Below are 27,701 nucleotides of genomic sequence, written 5' to 3'. Positions count from 1 at the left end.
AACGTACTTGGTTTTAGAGGGTGTTATGTAATTTGTGCATTATTGGGCATAAAATTTATGAATTGTTTGTCTTTCAATTTTTACAGACAGATGACCTTATCTGTTCCTATAATTAGTGACAATTATTGTTCTTATTCTACTCATACTGCCATATCAGTCCCTATTTAAATTATAATAAAGGGGAGACAAGTATTTAAGGCTAGATTGTAAGAAAGTATTACTTCATGTTGTAATTGTTAATTATATAAAAGTATAATTTAGAATACGTTTACATGTAAAATTAGCTTCCAAGATCAACATCTGTTTAAAAGAAATTGTGGTAGTGAAAGTGTATATACACATGTTTGATTGCTCATTCTGTTTAGTGTTATGTTTTGGGTATTAAATGATTAAAGAAAATTGATGGTTTTAATTGTCTATATTATCCAGAGTATTTTCTTCTATTTCCATGATCAGGTTGAAACCAACCCATGTAGTCAAAAAATATCAGATTTACAAATATGTTCAAGACTTAGACCTCACAAGTTGAACACAATTTTAGCTGTTAAGTAGTTTTGCTTACAAAAGCTATTACCAGATATTGTAGTATAAAATAAGTTGTCAATTATGTCCCCTTTAACATTTTCAATCAGGATTATACTGTTTTTCGCACATCCTCGGGTAGTGTTTTAAATTTATGTAAAATTTCATTGATATCTGTTTTGGAGGAGTTGCAATTTTTCCAGTATTGCAAAATTGAAATAAGTTTGAAATTCAATTATCTCTCTTTTAACATGTTGGAGGGGTTCAGATTGACAGACAGGATGATTCCTATATGCTGCCCAAAACTTTGTTTGCAGAGGGGTATAACTATTGATTTCTTCCTACAGATTCTATAAATTTTTGCCATACAACAGACTTGTCCTTTAAAAGAGAGTTGAAGGATACAAAAGGGATATTCAAACTCATGAATCGAAAACAAACTGACAATGCATGGCATAAAATAAAAAACAATGAAAGACAAACAACAGTACCCAAATCACAACATAGAAAACTAAAGACCGAGCAACACATACCCCACCAAAAACTGGGGTGATCTCAGGTGTTCACAAAGGGAAGGCAGATCCTGTTCCACCTATGGCGCCCGTGTTAACTACTGCAAACTTCAAAACAAAAACACATTAGGGAATAGCAGTGTATAGATGCAGGTATGTTATCTTTTTCTGCTTTCTGAAACTAGATCTCAATCTCTGCATAATAATAAAATTGAGAATGGAATGGAGACTGAAATATTTTTATACTGATTGTAAAAGAGGGACAGTCAAACTCATAGATCGAAAACAAACTGACAACGCCATGGCCAAAAATAAAAAGACAAACAGACAAATAATAGTACAGATGACACATAATAGAAAACTCAAGACTAAGCAACACGAACCCCACCAAAAACTGGGGGTGATCTCAGGTGCTTCGGAAGGGTAAGCAGATCCTGCTCCACATGTGACACCCGTCGTGTTGCTTATGTTATTACAAATCCAGTAAATAGTCTAATTCGGTAAGTCACATTCGTGAAAAGGGAAGGGTATAGTAGTTACGACATAATGACATATCCGATATCATCTGTGAAACGGTTATTCCATAACGGTCAACCAACTCGTGATGGTTTTACGAAGGGATGATTTCAACTTCACCATTTGGAACTCTTGGCTTAATAGCTTCCTTGTGAGCAGCAATCCCAACTTGAATGCTCCAAAGCATATCTATGGAAAACAAACCAAAAAGTGGATTTCTTCTGAAATAGGAGGCAAATTATATTTCTCATACTTGAGTATTTCAATCATAAAACCTTTTGATTTGGTTATTAGAATTTATTGGATATAATAAAAATAACAATATGGAGGTCCAGCCTTCCAAGGGTCATATAAAATGTGAAAACATTAATAATCTAATTATATAAAAAAATATATATATTACAAAGTGGTTATTTTGTCATAAACTGATACATGAAATAAGATACTGCATCTTGCAAGGATTTCTTTGTTCTACAAACACCTGTGATTTAAAGACAACAATCAGATTAAACTTTTAACAGGTTAGTTCTGTGCCTATGTTGAGTGTGAAAAAAGAAATTTCTGTCCTAGTATACATAAAATAGTAAAATTTCAGCAGTGAACATCCTTAAAAAGAAATTTAAAATGCCAAGAAAAAAACCTCATAACTCATTTAGATTAAACACCAGTATATCAAATTCTAAGATTCCTTTATCTTTAAACGTTGATACAATGGTTCAAAATTGTTGTCAATCTATCTTAGAAGTGATTTAAAAAAAATCTTGCATGTATTAACAGCAAATGAATGTTTACTAGATGGATAACTATTCACTGACTAAGTCATTATTGTTTCTCTGGGAAAACTATAATTAACCTTGTTGAAGGGGCATAACTCTTAAAAAATCATCGTTATGTTTGTATCAACCATTTACATATCTCTTCAAACTGTTATGTTTGTATCAACCATTTACATAATTCTTAAAAATCACCGTTATGTTTGTATCAACCATTTACACAACTCTTAAAAATCACCGTTATGTTTGTATCAACCATTTACATAAATATATCCTAATCTGCAAAATAACCAAGATAATTTTTATTGTTTCTACTGAATGCTTTATCAGCATTGATAGCATATTCCACAAAATTAAAGGAAATCTACAAATCTTTAAATTTAAACATGATCACTAAAGAAATGTCCTAGTCAATGGTAAACAATAGTTAAAGCAGGTCTTTTCAAATACAATTTTACCATATATGTACAATGTAAGTATTGTTATGAAAGAAATTTGAGAGAAAATAGGTATTGAAAAAGTCCATTTAAACTGATCTGTTAAACAATACAAAATCATTTTATATAGTGATTAAGCAAAGACAAATTGTAACAAAATGTCATCTGACAATATAAAGGCTGATCAACAGCTTCTGTCTAAAATTATTGTTTTACAAAATTAACAAATTGTCTTCTTTTCTTTTGTTTATCATTAAACTAATATTGCACTTAATCAAAAGAAAGAAACATAATTTATAAACATCATTTCTTCCCTTATTTTGTACTCAAGTTTAACAGTGATATATTCTTAACAAAAAACTGACACAGACAAATACAGTTTATCACAATAGGCTTGAAAATGGACGGAACAAAATATAGAATAAATTTAGATAAAAAATCTTGCAATTTCAACAAAAGTATTCAATTGCTAAATAAAGTATAGCTGTAAATAGATTTTATTTGTATCAAATTGTATCAAAACTAACATGTTAGTATCTACTTAAAAAAAAAATACAAATATCATTAAGCCATTTCTGTTATAATTGACATAAATTCATTTAACTTGTCTTCAAATTTGATTTTCATTTTTTACCAAATTCTATAAATATATTTAAGTTTTTTGATAGTATAAGGAATGACTAAAAACAATTTTCTGAATTCTGTTAAAAAACCTGAACTTGATCTAAACAAAAGTTTGAAATAAGATATTAAAGTCAAATGTCCAGGACAAAATATTTGATTGCAGGAGAAAATAAAATAATCACAGTCTATTGCTAAAATATTAGTGAAGTTTTTAGTCTGATGAACTTCCAGATGGTTTTACATCAGAACCCAGTGAGGTTTTAGAACCAAACTGTTCCTTGGATCCCATCTTGTTCAGCTTCTCTAGGGTACTGAGAGTTGGTAGGGTAGACAGGTTGTCATCATCACAATTCATTGCTTGTAAACCTACACAGGAAATATAAAATAGTAATTGTATTAATGATTTAAAAAAACATTTCAAGTTTACTATGCAAATTGAAATGATATATTATTTTGTAATATATTTTTTTTTAAATTTTGTGATATTTCAGTATTTTAAATTTTAGTGTTCAGTATGTTCACAAATATAAATATGCAAAAGCACAGCTAAAAGTTAAATGTATTTTTGTATGCCTGCAATGTTGAATTAGTTAATGTTATGACGCCATTGTGAAATCATTATGCTTAATTTCTAGCTGGTTTTTTTTATTTTTCAAAAGTATTATACGCGTAAGATGCTTTTAGAAAATTCAAATACATGTACACATATTTAGACAGAAAGGTCTTTAAAAGCCCCTTTACCTTTGTTCGTGAATTTGAAAATCAAAATATTTAACATTCATAAAAAAAAATTTTCAACAGTTATATAACACTTCCTTTTAAAGGAATATTTCTCTCTCATAGTCTTATTGCAACATATGGATTAAGGTGATAACTTTTACTTGTCGTGATTTTAATTGAAAAACAATACTATTGTCAAACCAATATGTTATTATGAAACCTTCAATATAAGCTTATGTTTATTCTTCATGTATCTGGAACTTAATTAACCAACCTTGATCAGCCATATCCCAAGCTTCTCTGTCAGCTGCATTGTCTCTGATGTATCCTAGTACTTTATCCAATCGTATCTGTTTAGCCTTTGACCTGTATTTATAAATGTCATTTCTATAACTTTAAAGACCTCATATAAAATTATCTTAAGATTAATAATAGAATATTAAAAGATAAAGCTTATCAAACACTCATTTAAACTCATTGTCACTTGATTATATCTTCAATCCATTAATTTCTCAGACAACATCATTAGACAGGGTTTGCAATAACAAAGAGTAGTTTTTAGAAAAAAGAGAAAAATTATCAACAAAGCTATTAACTTATGTTACATACAGTCTTTTTACATACATCTTCAGAGCGAAAGGGTATATCCCATTATAAAGAAATACTAATAGCAATGTGTCTTTGAAACAACATACATTACAACAACACACTAAAATTAAGAATGGAATTTACTAAGAAGAAATCTTTAACTAAAATAAAACACTCATTCTTTTTAAGTAAATTAACTAAAAGGTTATACCTGCCTCTTTAATTCTTAAATATGTAAGATCTGTGTTTGGTTAATATGAAAACTTTAATAAATTTGATGAACAAAAGAAGTACAAAGATGACTACAAATTGATTGATATATACAAATGCAGCTGTGTAATGATGTTTGATTCCAAACTACCATCTGTCCCTTAACAAAACTGCAGATGAAGAAGACTAGAAATAAAATACCTGTACAGGGTCATTTATAAATTTGTGAAATTTGTAAAAACTTATGGAAAATGTACTTAACCCTTTTCAAATTTTTAACTAGTCTTTTGATTGTTGTAAGCCATAATTTTACCAAGAAGGAGATCCAACATAACATAAATGTGTAATCCAGGATACAAAAATAGTATTTCCCCTTTCAAATAAATGGTTTCTATCTGATTACTAGTAAATAAAAAAGTTAACTCATTTAGCTAGGGTTCTGCTTTAACAATCATTCAAATTTGAATTAGTTAAGACAAAAATTGAAAGTATTTTCCAGTAGATATCAAAATAATTCCAACAACTGACAAGAAATGTATTCAGCAGACCATAACAATGACAATACTGTTTAAAGAATATTGGTACCACAGTGTTAAAAATGCATGGGAAAAAAAAGTTCACTGAATATATAATTTGTAAATGAATAAAAATATCAAAAGAATAGAAAATAACTAACTTGATCCCTTTATGTTCTGTTGTACAGAATATAACTTTAGCAACAACTTTCTGTAATACAGCATTCTGTGTCCTAGCAAAGATTGTAAGAGATTCCTTCAAGCTTGGATTCTCAACCAACTGCTTGCAAGTCTGAAAATGCACAAAATAATATACAAGCCTTTCTAAGCAGATTTTTGTTATTTTAAATTTTAAATTCAAGATTAAAAAAATTTAATGGTCTACAACCTGTTTACTACTTACACAATGCCAAGTAGAAAACAATAATTTTTAAAAAATGACGGGAGTGAAATTTTTTAGAATTATTGGTAAAGAATGTATTATTTTCAGTTAACACAAAAATTTGTCAAAGACTTTCTTCCTTTTCTATAATAAGATAGTTTTTTTTTGCATGAGGTTTCCTTTTTCACAATGTTGCAGAAAACCCGAAAACAACCAACCATCTACCATCATATTTATTGAATTTAAACCAATGAAAAGTTCAGAACCATAAAAAACTATGTTGCAAAAGTATGATTTGGTGCAGAATTTGGAACAGTATATCAGAAAACTAATAAAATGCCTTACAGCCTTATTTTCAGCATAGTATAACAGAATCTTCCCAGCAATAAGATAAAGTTTCTCATCCATTGTCTTCAGTGGTAACTCAAGCAGTATATCCAGAAGTTCTTCCTGTAAAACAAAATAACAATTTATCACAAAAACAAGACAAACATTCCTGCCAAGTTTTCAAGTTCTTTCCCTTTAATAACTGTTTATGGTTGTTGGAAGTAATACACTTATACTTTAAAAAGCTTGATTTTTAAATAAACTTTTAATTATTAAAATCAAATTGTAATTAAAGAACCTTAGTGAGCGTGCTCACATACCCCACGTCCCCACATTGTCATTGGAGAAATAAAATAAGTGTAAGAAAAAACTAGAGGCTCTCAAGAGCCTGTGTCGCTCACCTGACTCTACTTTGGTTTTAGAAATCATGTAAAGATAGATAAAAATCATAACAGATACCCAAATAATGATTGAGGCCAAATTTTGATTAATATTGGTCCCATTATTTAATAAAATATCCTGGTGGCCATCTTGAACAGTTAAGCCCCCCCCCCCCCCCCCCCCTAGCGGCCATCTTGGATGATGGATCGACTGCAAAGTAACAACACTTGGTCAGCAACTCATAAGGAACATTCATGTCATGTTTGGTTCAAATCCATTCAGTGGTTCTCTAAAAGAAGACAATTGTATGTATTTCCCATAGGGTCCTGTGTTAAACTAAGTCCCCCGCTGGCGGCCATCTTGGATGATGGATCGGCTGCAAAGTAACAACACTTGGTCAACATCTCATAAGGAACATTCATGCCATGTTTGGTTCCGTTCCATTTATTGGTTCTCTAAAAGAAGACATTTTTATGTATTTTCCAAAGGGTCCTATGTTAAACTAAGTCCCCCGCTGGCGGCCATCTTGGATGATGGATCGGCTACAAAGTAACAACACTTGGTCAGCATTTCATAAGGAAGATTCATGCCATGTTTGGTTTCATTCCATTCAGTGGTTCTCTAAAAGAAGACATTTGTATGTATTTCCCATAGGTCCTTTGTTAAACTAAGTCCCCTGCTGTAGGCCATCTTGGATGATGGACAGACTGCAAAGTAACAACACTTGGTCAGCACCTCATAAGGAACATTCATGCCATGTTTGGTTTCATTCCATTCAGTGGTTCTCTAAAAGAAGACATTTGTATGTATTTCCCATAGGGTCCTATGTTAAACTAAGTCCCCCGCTGGCTGCCATCTTGGATGATGGATCGGCTACAAAGTAACAACACTTGGTCAGAACCTCATAAGAAACATTCATGCCATGTTTGGTTTCATTCCATTCAGTGGTTCTTTAAAAGAAGACATTTGTATGTATTTCCCATAGGGTCCTATGTTAAACTAAGTCCCCCGCTGGCGGCCATCTTGGATGATGGACCGACTGCAAAGTAGCAACACTTGGTCAGCATCTCATAAGGAACATTCATGCCATGTTTGGTTCCATTCCATTCAGTGGTTCTCTAAAAGAAGACATTTTTATGTATTTCCCATAGGGTCCTATGTTAAACTAAGTCCCCCGCTGGCGGCCATCTTGGATGATGGATCGGCTACAAAGTAACAACACTTGGTCAGCACCTCATAAGGAACATTCATGCCATGTTTGGTTTCATTCCATTCAGTGGTTTTCTAAAAGAAGACATTTGTATGTATTTCCCATAGGGTCCTATGTTAAACTAAGTTCCCCGATGGCGGCCATCTTGGATGATGGATCGGCTACAAAGTAACAACACATGGTCAGCACCTCATAAGGAACATTCATGCCATGTTTGGTTTTATTCCATTCAGTGGTTCTCTAAAAGAAGTCATTTGTATGCATTTCCCATAGGGTCCTATGTTAAACTAAGTCCCCCGCTGGCGGCCATCTTGGATGATGGATCGGCTACAAAGTAACAACACTTGGTCAGCACCTCATAAGGAACATTCATGCCATGTTTGGTTTTATTCCATTCAGTGGTTCTCTAAAAGAAGTCATTTGTATGCATTTCCCATAGGGTCCTATGTTAAACTAAGTCCCCCGCTGGCGGCCATCTTGGATGATGGATCGGCTACAAAGTAACAACACTTGGTCAGCACCTCATAAGGAACATTCATGCCATGTTTGGTTTCATTCCATTCAGTGGTTCTCTAGAAGAAGTTCAAAATGTAAAAAGTTAATGCCGACGACGGACGACGCCGGACGACGACGGACGACGGACGCCAAGTGATGAGAAAAGCTCACTTGGACCTTCGGGCCAGGTGAGCTAAAAATTGAATCATAATTTCCTGTCAATATGCACATCTACATAGTATGTCCTTATTATCTACAAAGTTTCATGAATTTCTATTGTGTAGTTTCAGAGGAGTAGAAAAAAAATTGAATCGTAATTTCCTGTCGATATGCACATCTATGTAGTATGTCCTTATTATCTGAAAAGGTTTCATGAAATTCTGTTGTGTGGTTTGAGAGGAGTTGCGATGACAAACTGTTGCAGTAGTACATTTAAGTAAATAAGTTCAAAGGGGCGTAACTCCTAGAAAAAAAAATTGAATTGCAATTTCCTGTCGATATACACATCTACGTAGTATGTCCTTATTATCTGTAAAGGTTTCATGAATTTCTGTTGTGTGGTTTGAGAGGAGTTGCGATGACAAGAAACAGGACTGACGGACAGACGGGTCAAAAACATTATACCCTCCGCAACCCGTTGCGTGGGGTATAATTATTCAATAAATTAAGTGAAAGTTTTTCATATATTGTTCAGAAAATATAAATTAGTTAAGGCTTTAAAGTTTTTTTGCATAAAATGACAAACCTGAGCACAAATCATATCAGAACTCTCTATTGCAAGTAATTCCAGTGTCTGTAGGGCATATCTCTGCGTCTCAGGATCATTACTACGACACAGATGTGTCATGGCTTGAGCTGAAATGTAAATAAGACATCAATATTATTCACATGAAGTTTGCTATTAAAATACTAAAGTAGGCCTGAATACCTCCCTTAAATCTTATACTTTTCGTTTGGTAATCTCAATGATTTTCTGTTTCTTATTTTATCATAATCTCCCAAAATAACTAAACAAAATGTAAAATTTCAATACACACTGTGGATTCATTATGATTCGTGGGATATCAATTTTTGTGGATTTAGTGGGTATAGCTGAATCACCAATTTAAATGTTCAAATTTTCTATAGGCTTGTATGAAGGCTTTGGCAAAACCATGAACTAAAAAATCCGTGAAAATTAAATTTTTTCCTCAATCAACGAAAAACTGGTACCCATGAAAATGAATGAATCAACAGTAGGCAAACAGAACTACTAAACAAATGTATAAAGATCTTACTCAATCTATTTATTTTTCAATCTCCCCTTTTAGTTTTTGTTCTTTATAACATACCAGGAATATTTCTAGAGGCCAGTTGTGCTCTGATGTCTCTATTAAAAGCTAATTCTAAGAAGATACTAGCCACTGTTCTCTGACAATATATTGTTCCTTGGTGTGAAGCATAGGCCAGATCATCAATGCTGGAAAATAAAAACAACAATCATTAAATACAATATATTGTTCCTTGGTGTGAAGCATAGACCAGATCATCAATGCTGGAAAGACAATAATCATCAAATACATTGGCTTATCTCTGTGTTTCAGGATCATTCTGTGTCATTGTTCTCTTGTGAAGAGCTGTCTTATTGGCAATCATACCACATCTTCTTATTTTTATATTTGCTAGTATTTTACATTAATGTGATGCAAAACTAAAAATAAGAGTGCTTACTAATTAAAACAAACAATTAGTAAAACCAAGTTTTTATGTTAGATACAGCTATTTCAGCTTTCAGAAAATATAAAAAAAATACTTGGGCTTGATATTTCAAATGATTCCTAAATGTAAAAGTTAACAGTATAGAATAACAGAAATACAAAGTACCCAACTAGTTTTTCATTGAAGTTTTATGCTTTAAAAGTTTGTTATTGTAATGTTATTAAATTTAAATGTCATTAAATGGAAAGAAGATATACGTTATACAGTTGATCACAAAATGGATAACCATTTCAGAATTTATTTAAAACCAATTTTACTATGTTTCCTGATAACACATATAGTCTGATGAGTTTACCTGTATTGATCATCCTTCAGGTGTATATTTTCAAATAAACAGTTTAAAGTTGATAAACTTATCAAATTATAGTGTGCAATACTAAGTATATTTTGAAGTGATCTTTTTAAAAAATATTTAAATTTCTGTGTTTGAATATTTATGGGGTTACCGTAGAAAGGCTTGTATAGTCCGCAGTTTTATTCTCCAAAATTGGACCTTCCAGACGGGGTGCGGACTATAGAGTACAATAAGCTAGAAATAAGAGAAAAATTTCAATTTCGCGGGCGAGGTGGTTTGTTTACGTTCCGCCATCTTTGTTATTTATATTGTAGAGGGCGCTCTTATCATTTTTCAAACTTATAATTTTAACTCATCCATATTAATAAGTTATTTCTATTCAATATCAAATTAATACTGATAAATATAAAAACTAAACCTTTCATTACAAATTTCTCGTTTCTTTTCAATGCATTGGTTGAAATAAACTGGTATCTGCTTGATTGAAACGATACAAACATAGTGAAAAAGACAACCGTAAACCAGCTTAGAATTTGTAAACTACAAAACGTAATCCGTCATTGTTCGTTCCGTTTTGGTGTTTCATACTGACTAATATGGTTTGTATTAGCTTAAGACCCTTCAAACATTAATGTGATAGATATATTAAAGACTGTTTTACAAAAGGATGGAACTGTTTTACTTTCAAAGTCGTATTATAGTGATATCTGTTATGTACGGATTTCGACTCTCACCGGTTAATTTCTTCTTTTACACGTGCTTTTTAAACTTCCTGTTTAAACATACACAAGTTTCTAAATTGTTTTTTAAGTGAATTAAACTTATTTTAACAATCATGAAGCATTCTAGAATCATTTACAAGCAGTTTCAGCTTCTGTTTGATGATGGAAAACAGGGTTTTCCAAGAAAATACCGCAAACGACCGCACAGGATTTGAAATTACCGGAGTTTCATTAGACCTTTTCTAACAGTTACAAAAAGTTTTTTTACCTAAAATTTCGTGGGGAGAAGGGGGTGCGGACTATGTACCACTGCGAACTATACAAGCCTTTCTACGGTAAATTAAATGAACATTGTTTTATAACAACTATAAATGAACATTAAGCTATTTCTATTTTTTTCTTTCTTGTAAAAATTACCCATGATCAGCAACCACTGCACTTTGGTTTGAACTTTTATGTTCATTGTGCTCATCAGACTCAGACACAATTGTGTAGAGGGCACTTGCAGCTTCTTGCATCACTTTGGAATTCTCGGATCGAAGTAAGGCAGTTAGTGTCTTAACTCCTCCCATCTCAACAAAGTTGTCCTAAAATCAGAAACATCAAACTCAATACAATATTTCTAAAATCTCAAAATATCAACTGATGAACTTTAATATTTCAGCAATAATTTGTCCAAATCATAGCACACATTGTTATTTCAATCTAATGTACACATGGTACAAAAATCGATGACAAATCAATTAATTTGAATGATTTCCTTCATTAGCATTCAATAGCAAGAAACTGCAACAATTCGCAGGCTATTCCAACATATCCCATTTTATTTCTGCAGAAAAAACAAGGCTGTTTATGCATTGATGTTTTCCAACTTACCAAAACAATAAGTGACAAAGTAATTTAAAGAATTATTCATTGCAGTTACATGAGAGAATTTTATAAGTTTAACTTGTCCCTGCTATAAGTTAAATTAAGAACATTTTTCTATAAAATAAGGAGATGTGGTATGATTACCAATGAGACAACTATCCAACAGAGTCCAAATAACTTAGATTTAAGTAATTATAGGTAACTGTGCAGCCTTCAACAATGAGCAAAACCCATACTGTATAGTCAGCTATAAAAGGCCCAAACATGACAAAATGGGAAACAATTCAAACTAAAAAAAACCAAAGACCTGACATTTCTAAAACAGCAATTTTGTTACAAATATTTGAAGCAAATAGTGCATTAAACAAAGTAGTAAAGACTCAAATTGTGCAGACAGATATCTACAACATTCTTACCTGTATTGACGGAATAATGAGTAACTCTTCAATAGCCTCAACAGCATGCTCTTGTGTAGAGTCATCAGAGCTTAGAGCCAGTGACAACAGAACTTCAAGTCTATAATGTCATAAATGAAAAGTCATACAAGTGAAAATACCAAACAGTTTTTTTAATTTTAGTCGAAGAGAGTATAAATTTAATAGAGTATATTATGTTCTTATCTTTTGAGGACTTCCAAAAATATTTCATATTGTGGCAGATTGAAAGGGGAACATATAAAAATTTAAAGCACAAATCTAATCAAACAGGTTAATTAATTAATATGAGCGTGATATTGATTGATTATTGTTTGCTTTACGACGCATTAGCACAGAAAGGCTATATCGCGGCAAGAGCTAATTCGAATATTATAACAATTTAAGGTTATGAGCGTAATAAAGGATGGTTTTAAACAATAAAAAAAATGCAAGACTTAAATTGATCTTTTCATGTAAATGGTAGATAACTGAAATTCACTCATACAATAACAATGTCAGGGAATGTAGGTATTTTTTTTTTATATAGGTTTCTAGAATTTTGGAGCCAGTGAATCAGAAAAACTATAAATCATTTTGGAGTGGCCATAACATGATAAGTCTACTTTCTACTTACCCATCTTCAGCAACAATCCTGAACTTATTGTCATCTCCTGAAGCTGCCATGGCTGCTAGCTCATAAGCTGCTGTTCTCTTCTCTTTCAACCTTCAAAATCAAAAGTCCACTACCGGTAATTCAAAATGCAAAGGAAAAGAAGTCTTCTGAAAACATGTTCACTTCTTAAAGTCAAAGCATATTCATAATAATTGTTGTGAAAAGGAATAGCCATGTTACTTATATTAAATCATCATAAATAGTTGACCCCAGACATGGGGTCAATTACTTTTGAATGTAATTAATTACATTCAATTACAATTACAAAATTTTCAATTAAATTACACATTACATTTGACTTTTTTTACCAATGTAATTAATTACTTTTCAATTACTTGACAAATGTAATTAATTACTTCAATTACTTTTGAAAGGAAAATTTAGATAAAAAATTGAACACATGCATTTATTCTATGATATGCATGTAAGTATCATACATTGCTTTAAAGTATAAATAACAAACGAGATCTACAGCAACTATAATCAAATTCAGTCAGTATCAAAGATGAGTTAAAGTTAGGTATCTGGTGTGTTACAGGAATGAAGAAAAAAACATACATATATCCGAGGTGCACATAATACTTTGTCTATCAGGAGTCCTTAGGACTAGAGGTCTGGTTAAATTTAATGCTCAAAATGATAAAAAGCCTTAAGCTTATACTATAATTTGAAAATATTATATTTCGTTTTAATTACCTATTGAAATTTTATATTTTAAACAAAAAGAGAGCCCTAATTTTAATATTTTGAAATGATATTTTATTTTGATCACTACTTATTAAAATTATTTTTTCTAAAGAAATGATTTAGAAAGCCTGACTTTTTAAAAAAAATATACTTTAGTTTTAATCACAATTAATTGATTTAAAAAAAAATTCATGTACCTATTTATCTTTCTCTAATTGGCTTAACACCTGTATAACATACAAACATAACTGTTGTAAAAACAGTCATTATATAGTTAATAATAAAACAAATAGCCATTGGTTATATTTACTGATTGACTTTGTCCTTTAAAGTTGATTGTGTTAAAACAATATCTATCTAAATATACATGTAGGTAACAAGCTAATTAAAGTATAAGACAGTAACTTACTAATGGTTTCTTTTAAACACAAATTATGGCATGTTTCTACAATCTTTTTTTTTTCTTCTTTTTTAATTTTTGTTCATTCAATACAAAATAAAGAATCTTCCATGGTTGTGTAATTACAGAGAGTTTATTGTGTAGGCTTTGCTTTGTCAGTTAACTACATTTACTAAGGTCATGGCTTTCATCATTTTTTGAGAAAACACTTAAGATTCAATCTTTCTGATCCCAAATTTCAAATGTAATTGAGTTGTAATTGAAAAGTAATTGTCAATTACTGACAATTTTGGCTATGTAATTCATTACTTTCAATTACTTGTAATTGAAAAAAATGCTCAATTACACATTACATTCAATTACTTGAGAAATTGTAATTAATTACGGTCAATTACAATTACATATTTCAATTACCCCATGTCTGGTTGACACAGAGATATGCCTTGCCTATATGTAATTTTGATAGTGTAAAGCAAATGTTGAAATTATAATGGCAATAGTTTGACAGGTCAACTTTGCAAAACATTCAAAATCAATGAACCATGACTTAAGGTGCAGGGCCAAATAATCTTTGTGGAAATGAAGTTTGCTAATTATGCTTATACAATTGCATATCAAATATCATTAAATTACCATTAAGGATAACCTGATAAACCGATCTAATCACAAACTTTACCATGTTAACTACACAAAAGTTTATTATCCATTAAGATTTCAGCATGCAATACACCTTATCGCTATTTGTCTGCCATTACTGGACATCACACAGGTTCCCGTAAAATTTTGACGTCACAATACAAAATATCTCACGCCACAATGAAAAAGTGATTGTTGTATGACGTCAAAAGTTCAAGCGGGACAGATTCTCGGGTCAGCCAGGAATAGCGATAAGGTGTATGGTTATTTGTATCATAATCTTACTTTCCATTCCTAGCAGCCTTCATAACATCTTCGATATCTCTCTCCTGTACCAGGAATTTCTCTATGTAATCTCCTATCTAAAAAATGGGAAATCATTCATTAAAGCAAAAACAAAGTAAAAATCATCTAACAATATTCTGGGTTTCAGATAAAAAAATACATAAAATAATTTGACTAAATGACGTCCTTCATTCCTTAAAAGATAAGAAATAATTTTTAATAAAGAAGAAAAAGGATATCTTTAATAAGAATTCAACCTGTATGGACCACAAACATTCACAGTGAATACTTTCATTGTCAATATCTTCATTTTCTATCAATATTTATGGTTCATATTTTAGAAAGTTCTGATTTTGAATTCTTATATAAAATTCTCAAGTTACAAGTTTTTCCATTTTCTCATTGTTGAAGTTTGTACAAGGGCTTATAATTTTATATATCAACTTCATTTGAACTCTAGCGATCTAGTGGATAGCTGTCTCATTGACAATCATACCACCTCTCCTTTTTTTTTTTTATATATGTACCATTTAACCTAAAACAATTCTTCTTGTTATTAAAAAGATTGTTGAATGAACAATGAACTAAATTTGCCTTGTTTTCATTTCTTGCCATAAGTAAATAACAATTTTCCACAAAAAATATTAATAGTTTTCACTCAAATGTTATTTGTGCAAAGTTTCTAATATATTTGTTTTAATATCTAATATGCTCAGATTTGTAAACATTCGTTTGCAAACACAGAATAAAACTTTTACAAACCTGCAGTCTGAAGTTAAAGAATAGAATGGCGACTATAATGGCAGCGCCAAGTAACAACAGAGAATTAAAACTGAAGAAAATTGCTGTAAACACATGCTTGTGGGAACAAGCATCCACGAACACCCAGTCTTTACAACCATGATTCTGAAATTTTAAATTATGTGATCATTTAAAAAACAATCTTAATCAGATAATTCATTCATCTTGGACATATTAAAATTGTATTTTTACAACTTTTGATTTTGATGTATTTTTAAAAAAAATTTTTAGTCTATTAAATGCCTCTTGACAATTTGTAAACAAGTATACAAGCTTTAGTTTAAATTGAAGAACATAATAATATTTATTAATTTCAATCTGAGAGCTTTTGAGTTTTTTCACAAAAAATTAGCGAAATTAAATGAAACATGACATTTTTGTGACAAAACTTCTAATATAGTGTTTACAAGGGGGTAATTTCTCTTTGCTAAACACTGGAACATGACATATGAAACAACTGTATTGGATTAAATGTTAGCTGAATATAAACATAAAATTTGTCATGAACCTAAAAATACTCCTGTTTACCCACTTTTAGCAAATATGCAACAAATTTATCACACTAATGGCTTTATCATGTCTCTGTTAATGTCCAAATGTCAATCTTTTGCTTTAATTACTAGTTTTTTCTGTACACCATGAATGTTGATAAAGTTAACATTTTCTTTAAAGAAGTCAAGCAAGATTTAACATAATGTATGTATATGCATATGTCTACAATGTAGACTCGTCAGTTTGTACTGCAATATTACTATTTACTTTACTGAATAAAAGTACATTTCAAATGTACAATATGATTTCAAATTTGAATATGAAGGAATACACAATTTTCTCTATTACTTATGTGCTATAGAATGAGTGTATAGTTCTACATTGAAGACTGGATAGTGGGATTTAAGATGGAGAACAGCAATAAAGGCTTTATTCTTTTCTCACATGTGATTGTTTCATGTTTACTTACACAATACATGATATCTTTCTCAATACTGATAAAAAGTTGGCATTGTAAAATGCACATTTAAATGGTATGTTTCTGTCCTAAAACAGATATATTTGTTACAACTGAAATCATAAATACTTCAGCACATTTTCTTGCAAATAGGTAGTCAATTCTCTCCTAAAAGACATTAAAAAAAAATTTCAGGTGACTGTGCAATATAAAACTGCTCTTAGGAATTCTTATTGATCTAACATGTCTAAGGTGAAGTCCCCTTAAGCAACCTGTTTCACTCAATATTGATCAAATTTCAATACATTAAAACTGTTTTAAATAGCTCTAAATAAAATTCAAACTGAACAATTGATCAAGAAAATTGCTAAGCATGTTTATCACAGGTTTGACTGCAAACACAATATGATAGTTTCAGCTTACAGGATGCACAATGATAAAAGATTATTTTCAGTACCAATCTATCAACCCAAAGTTTTTAAAATATCATTGGAGTCAAGTTACATTCAGAAGGAAATATAATAAGCTTTAAGACAAACAGACTCACATAAAATGTGTAGGCATGGTACATAGTGTCATCCCATTCTTAGCACACACATTTTAAAGGCCAATCCTAAATAATATTTTGCTCTATTCTCTTGCAGGAGATAAAAAAGAATGCATTTGTTTTGTATCTTACCACAATACTCATCCATTGGACAGATGAAAAATACAGAGAGACTCCTAATGTTGCCAAGGCTCCTACTGCATAAACTACGCAAAACACATACTTCCTAAAACATACATAAACCAAAATCATTACCATAATACATTTAATTTCTTCTTGTAGCAAGCTTAATTATTGCAGGTAACGCCCCTTTAAAGAATCTTAATTAATATCATCAGAAATATTCATTGGTATTGTTAAGATAATTGAATAGCAACAGTACAAAAAGCTAGTTCATGTACAAATAGCATTTTTTTTTTTGAGACTGCAGTATTTATATGTAGTATTTCCTGAAATCACTTAAATCATTCTCACATTTGGATTCATTGCACAACAATTGAAATAATGAAAGAATGCAAATTTGTCTGAATTTTCAGTACTTCTAGTACAGCAGTGCTACAGAAGACCAAAGCACAGCTATAGATAGTTATCTATTGATGTAATCTGAGTCTAACTTGTTTGGCATAAACGATGGAGGTCAAGCATTCAGAATAGAATTGAAAAAAAAAACAATTCATAGCACTATTTAATTATGTCTTTAAAAAATTGGTACGGAAAAGGTAAGAACAAACATGGTGAGGTTCTCATGAGTCTTCATTGTTTGATGTATAAGGTTTGAAGAGTTCTCCTCTGTTTCATTACCTATGTCCAGAATCTAGAAGTGATAATTTTATTACAAAAAGGAATTAAATAAACAACCTAATATACATACCTTTATTTCTTACCAATAAATATGAAACAATGGTATATTCGATTAAATCCCTATCCATTACAGTGCCTTTATATCTATGTAAAGAGTGCCCTAAAAGTGTTGTTCTCTGCGCAAAGGGTGCCCTTAAAGTGTAGCCAATTGCGCTTAGAGTGCCCTCTGAAAAAAAATTACCCTGCCCTGCCCTTTTCAAAAGCTGCAGGAAACACTATGCTTCGCGATAACTTTTATATCAACCAATGAAATGTCTGTTTTCAAATTTTTCAAGGTGAGTATCATTACGACAAATCATGAAGATCCCGAAAGTTAGTTGCAGAAAGTAGAAAGGAGGGTTGTAAGATCCTTGTAAAAGAAGTGTGAACACAGGATCTGTATTTTACATAGATTGACATTTTGTATACTTGTCATTGAGCTTTATCGTTAATTTTTTGTATAGTTTTACTTACCAATGAGTATAGTTTCCAACATAACCGCCAATTCTAGTAAATTGTGGACAGAAGATAACTCCAATAAGGAACAGTGGAAACGTCCACGAGAAAGAGTACCAGTAAGTTGTCAGTAGTGTCAGACAGGCTGCCAGGAAGTGCATATACATCAAACCCTGTAATTAAAAAGGAACAACATAAATGTCCATGAGAATGAGTACCAGTAAGTTGTCAGTAGTGTCAGACAGGCTGCCAGGAAGTGCATATACATCAAACCCTGTAATTAAAAAGGAACAACGTAAATGTCTACGAGAATGAGTACCAGCAAACTGTCAGTAGTGTCAGACAGGCTGCCAGGAAGTGTATATACATCAAACCCTGTAATTAAAAAGGAACAACGTAAATGTCTACGAGAATGAGTACCAGTAAGTTGTCAGTAGTGTCAGACAGGCTGCCAGGAAGTGCATATACATCAAACCCTGTAATTAAAAAGGAACAACGTAAATGTCTACGAGAATGAGTACCAGTAAGTTGTCAGTAGTGTCAGACAGGCTGCCAGGAAGTGCATATACAACAAACCCTGTCATTAAAAAGGAACAACGTAAATGTCTACGAGAATGAGTATCAGTAAGATGTCAGTAGTGTCAGACAGGCTGCCAGGAAGTGCATATACATCAAACCCTGTAATTAAAAAGGAACAACGTAAATGTCTACGAGAATGAGTACCAGTAAGTTGTCAGTAGTGTCAGACAGGCTGCCAGGAAGTGCATATACATCAAACCCTGTAATTAAAAAGGAACAACGTAAATGTCTACGAGAATGAGTACCAGTAAGTTGTCAGTAGTGTCAGACAGGCTGCCAGGAAGTGCATATACATCAAACCCTGTAATTAAAAAGGAACAACGTAAATGTCTACGAGAATGAGTACCAGTAAGTTGTCAGTAGTGTCAGACAGGCTGCCAGGAAGTGCATATACAACAAACCCTGTCATTAAAAAGGAACAACGTAAATGTCTACGAGAATGAGTACCAGTAAGTTGTCAGTAGTGTCAGACAGGCTGCCAGGAAGTGCATATACAACAAACCCTGTCATTAAAAAGGAACAACGTAAATGTCTACGAGAATGAGTACCAGTAAGTTGTCAGTAGTGTCAGACAGGCTGCCAGGAAGTGCATATACAACAAACCCTGTCATTAAAAAGGAACAACGTAAATGTCTACGAGAATGAGTATCAGTAAGATGTCAGTAGTGTCAGACAGGCTGCCAGGAAGTGCATATATAGGGTTTCCCCTGGGTCAATTTTCTTTTTCGACACCTCTTTTACCAAACAATATATTTTTCACCACTTTTAATTTTTTTTCGCCATAAACATATTTTTTGTTCCAAGTTTTCCTTCTTTCTAACAAAAGCGATTGAAATATAGATCATGAAATCATAATTTTTGACTTCGGGGAACACCGGATTAATCTTCAATAAGTTTTTTGGATACTTCCCGATTATTTGAAGGATACAAACTAAAGTCAGAGATTTTACTTAATTTTGAATATTTTTCTTCATAACAACAGTTTTCTTTTCCGGGGCATCCTTAAAAGAAAAAGCTGAGTCTAAAACTATGCTTCAAACACATGCGTCACTAAAACAATTGTGAAGTACCCAATTCAAAACAATTATTTCTATCAAAGTTGTAAAAACAAATCCTTACGGTGACATGTGAAGCGATTTAACCACACCATTTCATTAAACAATACAATCAACACCTTTGTTAATTAGTCCATTGTTGCAGATAGCTATAAAATGCAATCAGCTGATTATTGATTTTCTATCAAAATCGTAACGAATTCAAGGTGAATTCCATTATTATTGTCTAATCACAGAAAAAGTCAGAGAAACCCAAAAAAAGTAAACAAGATGGACAAAGTCGAACCGTTATATTTCTTTCGCCAATAATGTATTTTAATTGCCACAATTTTTATTTTTTACCTCCAGCTGAAACCCTGTGCATATTCATCAGACCCTGTAATTAAAAACATGCAGCACAACAAATGCATGTAGAACATGCAACTTAATTCAAAATATATACTGTAGAATTGTTAGAACAGCGACAAGACAATTGATTTTACATCTCTTAGCCGTGAAAATACATACAGTAAAAGTACTTTTGTTCCAGGGTATAATATATATAACATTTACTGGAGATTTCATACAACCCAATAATTTATGGACTTTAAATCTATTTTTTCATACTTTATGAAATAGCAGATTCTGCATTTTGTTAGAAACAGAGTTAAATTGCAGTTTTATTGAAAAAGAAAAATTCTTAAAAATAAATCATGCCATCCTATACTCTAGAACTTGAAAATTGCAATATTTTAAAAATATTTTCTTTAGATATAGTAAATATAGTGTTTCATTAATGTCTTTATCATAACAACAGGATGTTATTAAGCTTTTGTCTTGCACTAAAAAAATTTTAATACTATATATAAATGCCATCATAAAGATCACCAACATGGCCAAAGATGTAGATAATAAGAGTTTTTTTCTGTTTCATTTAATTCATTCTTTTTCTTTAATAGCTTTGTGATTAAATGCAAGTAACTATTTGAGCAATCTGATCAAAATATAGGTACTGTGTTAACGCTTTGCTTTCAAGGATCTGACATCTCTCCGTTCTACTGTTTGTTCGATATTTAGTCCAATCCAGGAAAAACAGTTACTTAGACAACTTCCTGTTGAGGTCAAGCAGAACAGAACAAAGGTCATCAGCAATGAGCTGAGGGAGGAAAAAGTTTGGAAAGTGGACATTTTAAAATTTTGGTAGTTTAAGAAGCAATTTTTAAAAAGACAAATTAAACTCATTAAAAATGCTTTGTTTGATGTGTTTATGATGGTTTAAACATGTCTCTATGAAAAGTTTAATGCACAATACATTGTTTAAAAAAGGCACCATATAGCTTCAACTGGTTTGAAAGTTGTGTAATTTTAGAACTTATCCAGATAGGAATAAATAGCGTTAAGGTGTAATTTTACATCAGCCAATGAATTTCCTGTCTTCAAATTTTTGAAGACCTGTACATGTATTGTTGTGACAAAACCAGATCCCAAAAGATCTCTAAATCAGAAAGTAGAACAGATCATTGTCAGATCCTTGTAAGCAAAGCGTGGAACAGGATATGTATTTTAATCAGATTGCTATGTGAGTATATATGTACAGATATGCTTAATAACTACACTTGTACAATGGTTATATCAAATCAGATGGAGAAATTATTGGAAAACTTACAGAAAAATCACTGATAAGCTTTTCTCTAAAACAGAACCCTTTGAGTTCTCTGTATAGTGCTGACTTCACATCTTCTGTCTGTCCTGGTCCAAGGTCAAGGTTTAATGTTGTACTACTGGTTAAAGATTTCAGGTCGTACACAGACTATAAGATAAGAAGACTAAAGTGTGGGTAACATTTAAAATATGCCCAAATTGTACTCCAAGAAATTAATTACAGCTTTTAGAAACACAAATTCACTCAGGGATGTTTTAAATACAAAACACTGTGAGCAGATGCTCCTCAATTTCAATACATATTGTAAAAAAAAAAAAGTAAAAATAATTGTTATTCAGATTTAATTTTTCTGTCATTTGGTATTGATTTCTGAGTTTGTTTTACAACAAATGCTATAATGCTACTTCAAAATGTTCAAGTTTAAGTCATAAATAACTTCTAAAGATGAAACACAATGCACAAATAATGTTCCTTTTTACATATGGATAGTTCTCTATAAAAAATCACCCAATCCAAAATCTCATTACAAGCCATAGGATGTTAAATGAATCTAAGATTCTGAGATTTCAACTCCCTCAGGTAAAGTTGACCTGAGATGGATTTGTCTTTTTTGGTCATATAGCTCTTAAACTGTTTTGGTTCTTATACATCCTTGGATATCAAATATTCGGCTATAAGTTTTCCTGATGAAGGTAAGTCTAAAAATGCTCTTCAGATGCATGCAATTCATTTAGTGTTATTTTCTTTTTTTATCGTATGTTTTTTTCAATAACATTTTAAAGAACCTCTTACATCATTCCTCTTTGACATGGGGACCATCTTGACGACAGCATTTTCACCAATGTCATAATCCTCCAAATAGAATGCATCACGCAGATATTGACCTTTGAATCTAAGTCTGAACTGATGGTCCTCTCGTCCAATCTCATGAAGGGAATGAAGAAGGTGGGCTCTGACTCTGGCTATCTTATCTGTAGGGTCCACTAGAGTCACAAATGTGCGAAACTTAAAAAAAACCAATACCATCATTAAACTTCAACGCTGAAAATTTTCAAAGGCAAAAACACAGACAGTCAGTAAACTTGGGAACAAAATAAATATTGAAATACTTGACTAATATTACTGTAGTTGAAAAAAAATACAGGTAGGTTCAAAGCAAACAGTTTTTGGAATTTCAATACATGCATTGGCTGTTCTTGAACTAAGTACCGATCTAATGAGTCAAGTGTTAACAATGTATTTTTATGTTTTCCAGTTTCAACACTATCCTATGTTATGGGAGGGTTTTGTTTTAAAGTTATATTAGCTTAGGCCACAATTTAAATAAAGAGCTGCACCACGAGCACATGATACGCCCATCGCTTTTTGCAAAGAATAAAGTTCCATAACTCCTCAATGTCATATCAGAAATTTATAAAAAACCAAAGGGAGGTTATTTTAATAGATATAAAACAGTCACCAAAGTTTCATGAAAACTGCTCAAAGCATTTTTGAGTTATTGTCAGAAAACTGGAAATTCACCTCTTTTTTATGAATAAAATCCAATAACTTGGAAAAGCAAAATCTAAAATTTATAAAAATCTAAAGGGAACTTACGTCAATAGATATAAACAATTCACTAAAGTTTCACAAAAACTGCCCTAAGTATTTTTTAGTTATTGAAGGAAACCTGGAAAAATCCCCCTTTTTAATGAATAAAACCCCAGAACTCGGAAACGTAAAATCTAAATTTTATAAAAAATTGAAAGGGAGCTCACATCAATAGATAAAAAAAAATTCACCAAAGTTTCATGCAAATTGGTTAAAGAGTTTTTGAGTTATTGTCCGACATGTTGACGACAGAAAAATGGACGGACAGACAACGGTATACCATAATACGTCCCGTAAACAGGCATATAAAAATGTTTGTTTCCCCACCCCCCTGCCCTTAGTATTGGAGCTGACCAGGTAGGAAGGGTATATTTTTTCTTCTTTTAGGATTCCACTTCAAATTGTTCTAGATTTGAAACAGATTGGAACGGCTATCTAAATATCATCAATTCATTCTAAAAACTATAGACTGGAAGAATACAACTGTTGTACTCAGTTTCTTTCACAATTCTGACAATCACAATAAAAATATATTTTTTGGGTGTGTCATTAATGGCCTTTCCTAATATTTAATATTATTATACTTCACGTTAAAATGCCATATTTTGATTGGCTAATACGAGGGTGCTAATTTACTCTATTACCCTTCATGGAGACGCTTGATCAAGTGTGCGCTTTATTAAATACAACTCTATCCTACGGCAAATACTCTATTACCCTTCATGGAGACGCTTGATCATGTGTGCGCTTCGCCTCAGTTGACAATGTTTTCTCGGGGTAACAATCTGCTCTATCACCCTCTCATCTATGTGTTATTTATATACTGTATCTTTTTAGTAATATGTATTGCCAGATACTTTGAAAGCCTACAACATATTTTTATGGTCATAGAACACTGAATTTCTGAGGTCTTCAATTGCTCTTCACCTCAGTGTCAGATATACAATATGCCAGGTCACTGTATTAAAAAAGAATTGATATATGAAACAGAATATTTATTAAACAAGTGACTAGAATCAAACAACTATGACATCATGATCAGAATATTTTAAAACTGTTACAGATTATTTTGTTGTATTTCGTTTGGGAATGTCCCTTTCAACAGAAATGAACAGTTGACACACTCATGACACTGGCAGAACAATTTTAAATTTGGTCATCAATGCAGGATCTTTTGGATAGTCTGTTTTTCTAAAACACCCATGCAACCACGTACACAATATTGCATTGATAGGTCAGAACACTATTTTAGTCCTCAAGCACCTCCTTCCAAGTACCCCTTTTGGGAAAAAAATATAGTTTGTTGTTCACTATTTTTTTTATTTTACTGGTGTCTGAATATCGTATTATAACAGACGACGACAAGGTAATCTAGCCATCCATCTTGAAATGGATTTAGGAAAACAACCGAGGACTTCTGAGAAATACTTTTCATAAGGACAGATGTCGGACTATCTCCGAATTCTTTCCGGAAATAAAATTTTTTTTTTAAATGCCGATAATTTTTTTTCACTCACATTTTTTTTTAAGACACGGCAGGGGTGAGGGGAAACAAACTTAATTTTTATTTCGGCCTTACATAAGGCAGCTATTTTTCTCTGTTGTATTGTTTCACATATTGTTATCTGTAGTTATTCATATCCTTGTCCTTTGAACTACGAGGTAGATAATTTACTCTATCCCATGGTAAATCCTCTATAACCCTTCACGTAGACGCTTGATCAAGTGTGTGCTTTATTTATCATGTTCATAGAATGGTTGTTATATGTACAAGACACGAAAGTTGATTACTTTGAATTTGAAAATTTAATAGACAGTAAAATCAGAACATTCAGTATAATAAATTAAATAACACATATACCTGAGAGGGTGATAGAGTAGATTGATACAGTAGAAAAAAAAAAAAAAAATCAATCTACTAATGAAATCAAAATCTTTAACTTTTTTTATTTTCCTGCATCTGCGCAGAAATCTTTTCCGGTATCGTTTTATTGGGTTTTGAGTAAAATATTATGGGGACGTGCCATTATAACAGTAAGCAAATCAATAAAAATCAAAATCAACATACAATATACTAATGAAATCATAGCGTTTCTTTGTTTACAATGAAAATGGTGTCACAACTGAAATCCCTATTAAACAACAGACCAACATCTGAAACGTTTCCTTATTTCCGTTTCTTTTTCAACAGATTCTGGAGTTAAAATATGCTTGAATTCAAATAATAAATTATACAGACTTCGTCCCCTTTCACAGGTAACACCTGCCTCATATTATTTCATTGAAAACATTTAACATACAAATGTACCAAATGTGTAAGAGATCATACAGTATGCATACATGCCAGGGATAGGCATGGCACAATTACTGTCAAAAGTAATCTTTTATTTATACTTAATCGATTTATTGCCTGATTTCGGTTCAATTAACAATTGATTACTAGTACACTGATTTGTATATGTAATACAATTTGATCATTACTTTAACAAAAGTAATTACATCACTAAAAAAAAAATTAAAAATATCTTGATAAGCTTAAACACTATTATGCTGCCCAACATATTAATAGTGGAAATTAGAACTTTAAAAAACCATTGTTTCTAAATATTATGTTTTAAACACTTGATTTGACTTCTAGATGGAAGCTCATACCATGGATTGAAATTATTGAAATAAAATTGAGAATGGAAATGGGGAATGTGTCAAAGAGACAACAACCCGACCAAAGAGCAGAAAACAGCCGAAGGCCACCAATGGGTCTTCAACACAGCGAGAAAATCCCGCACCCAGAGGCGTGCTTCAGCTGGCCCCTAAACAAAAATGTGTACTAGTTCAGTGATAATTCTAATTTCTAATGCCGAGTAATGGACGTCATACTTTCATTAGATCTGCCATAACCAGATATATATAACCTGCTATTTAAGAGATTACCCCTCAATGACTGCTGACTGGCAAATAATATTTTATTCATGTAAGTCATTTTGACTTCATAATACTTTAAAAGAAAATTTAATGAATGAGAAAATTATTTGGAAAAACGCCAAACGAAGCAATCTTAAAGCGAATAAATATCATTGGTAAACAAAATGCGTAAAAAACATCATGACAGATCTATACTAATGAATCCCAAAATCTAAATACATAAAACTTAGATTTGTTTGCGTACAGGGAAAGCCTTGTTTTCAACGTAAATAATCATCTTTTTCTCATTTTTTGCCTTCTTTCATTTCATTGTTTACATGTGCCCTTGGAAATCGGAAGTGACGAACTTAGATTGCGGAGTTTTCAACAAAGCGCATTTAAAGAACGACTGCGATTACGAACTATTGGAAAGAAACGAATTTCACTGAATGTCTGTATACTCTAAGTTTGAATCATAATTATTTGTGAAAATTTATTTGTCAAGCCTTTATTCATTGGGATTAAAATCCTATTCATGAGTGAGGCTAGTTGGTAGGCCTACATTCAATGGGATTTTACTCATCTTTTTTATAAGTGGCGCAGGACTTATTCATCGGGATTTAACCGTTCATTTTCATGAGTGGGACGAGTTGGCAGGCCTAAAAACATTATTTTGATCATGAAAGACAAGGCGTGACCAGGCTTAATGATCAGAACACAACATTTCTTTTACCAATAGATATACTTATAGGGAACTGTACGACCTTCAACAATGAGAAAACACATACCGTATAGTCGTCTACACTGAAAAGGCCCCAACATGTAAAATATGAAACAATTCAATTCAGTTAACTAACGGCATAATTTATAAAAAAAACAATTTGCGAAAAACAAATATGACAGACATGAACCTACGAATACCACTGAACTACAGGCTCCTGGCTTAGCCTGACAGTCATACAACGTATGTGGCGGGTTAAACATGTTTGAAGGCACCAACCCTCCCCAAACCTGGGACAGTGGCGTAACAGTGCAACATAAGAACAAACTATAAGAAATCAGTTAGAAAGAGCAAGTTAACTCATCAGATCGATACAATGTCAAAGCAGAAAAAAACATAAAACAAAACCACAGACCGGACGTGGCATGTTATTTCTGTTTCCCTCACAACAACAAAAAACACAAAGTACATATATGAGAGTATTCGCTGATTTACTGACAGCAGAGACATATAATACAATTGTATTATATGTCTCTGCTGACAGCTAGTACAAAACCAATAACAAAATGTTATAAAAAATCATGTATCTGAGACATAACCCTATTCACAAACTAAGTGATGCGGAATAAGTCGTGCAAATCCAATCTTTGCTATACTAATTACAAA

General features: G+C 31.9%; 1 protein-coding gene across 1 annotated transcript; it reads right to left on the bottom strand.

Annotated features, from left to right (window-relative positions):
* Positions 1–1,832: 1,832 nt before the first annotated feature.
* LOC127719978 (uncharacterized) lies at positions 1,833–26,678 on the bottom strand. Its single transcript, XM_052226358.1, has 16 exons — positions 26,580–26,678; positions 22,616–22,828; positions 21,827–21,970; positions 18,566–18,720; positions 17,384–17,477; positions 15,717–15,860; positions 14,955–15,031; positions 12,908–12,997; positions 12,274–12,373; positions 11,405–11,574; positions 9,544–9,671; positions 8,958–9,067; positions 6,145–6,249; positions 5,579–5,709; positions 4,379–4,470; positions 1,833–3,750 (listed from the first exon to the last, which is right to left on the bottom strand). The coding sequence occupies exons 1-16, from the start codon at positions 26,610–26,612 to the stop codon at positions 3,596–3,598; spliced, it is 1,941 nt and encodes a 646-aa protein (XP_052082318.1). The 5' UTR covers positions 26,613–26,678; the 3' UTR covers positions 1,833–3,595.
* Between the last annotated feature and the right edge of the window lie 1,023 nt (positions 26,679–27,701).

This window comes from Mytilus californianus, unplaced genomic scaffold (genome assembly GCF_021869535.1).
Source record: "Mytilus californianus isolate M0D057914Y unplaced genomic scaffold, xbMytCali1.0.p SCAF_11, whole genome shotgun sequence".
Classification (NCBI taxonomy): Eukaryota; Metazoa; Mollusca; class Bivalvia; order Mytilida; family Mytilidae; genus Mytilus; species Mytilus californianus.
This window is presented reverse-complemented; position numbering and strand designations above follow the sequence as displayed.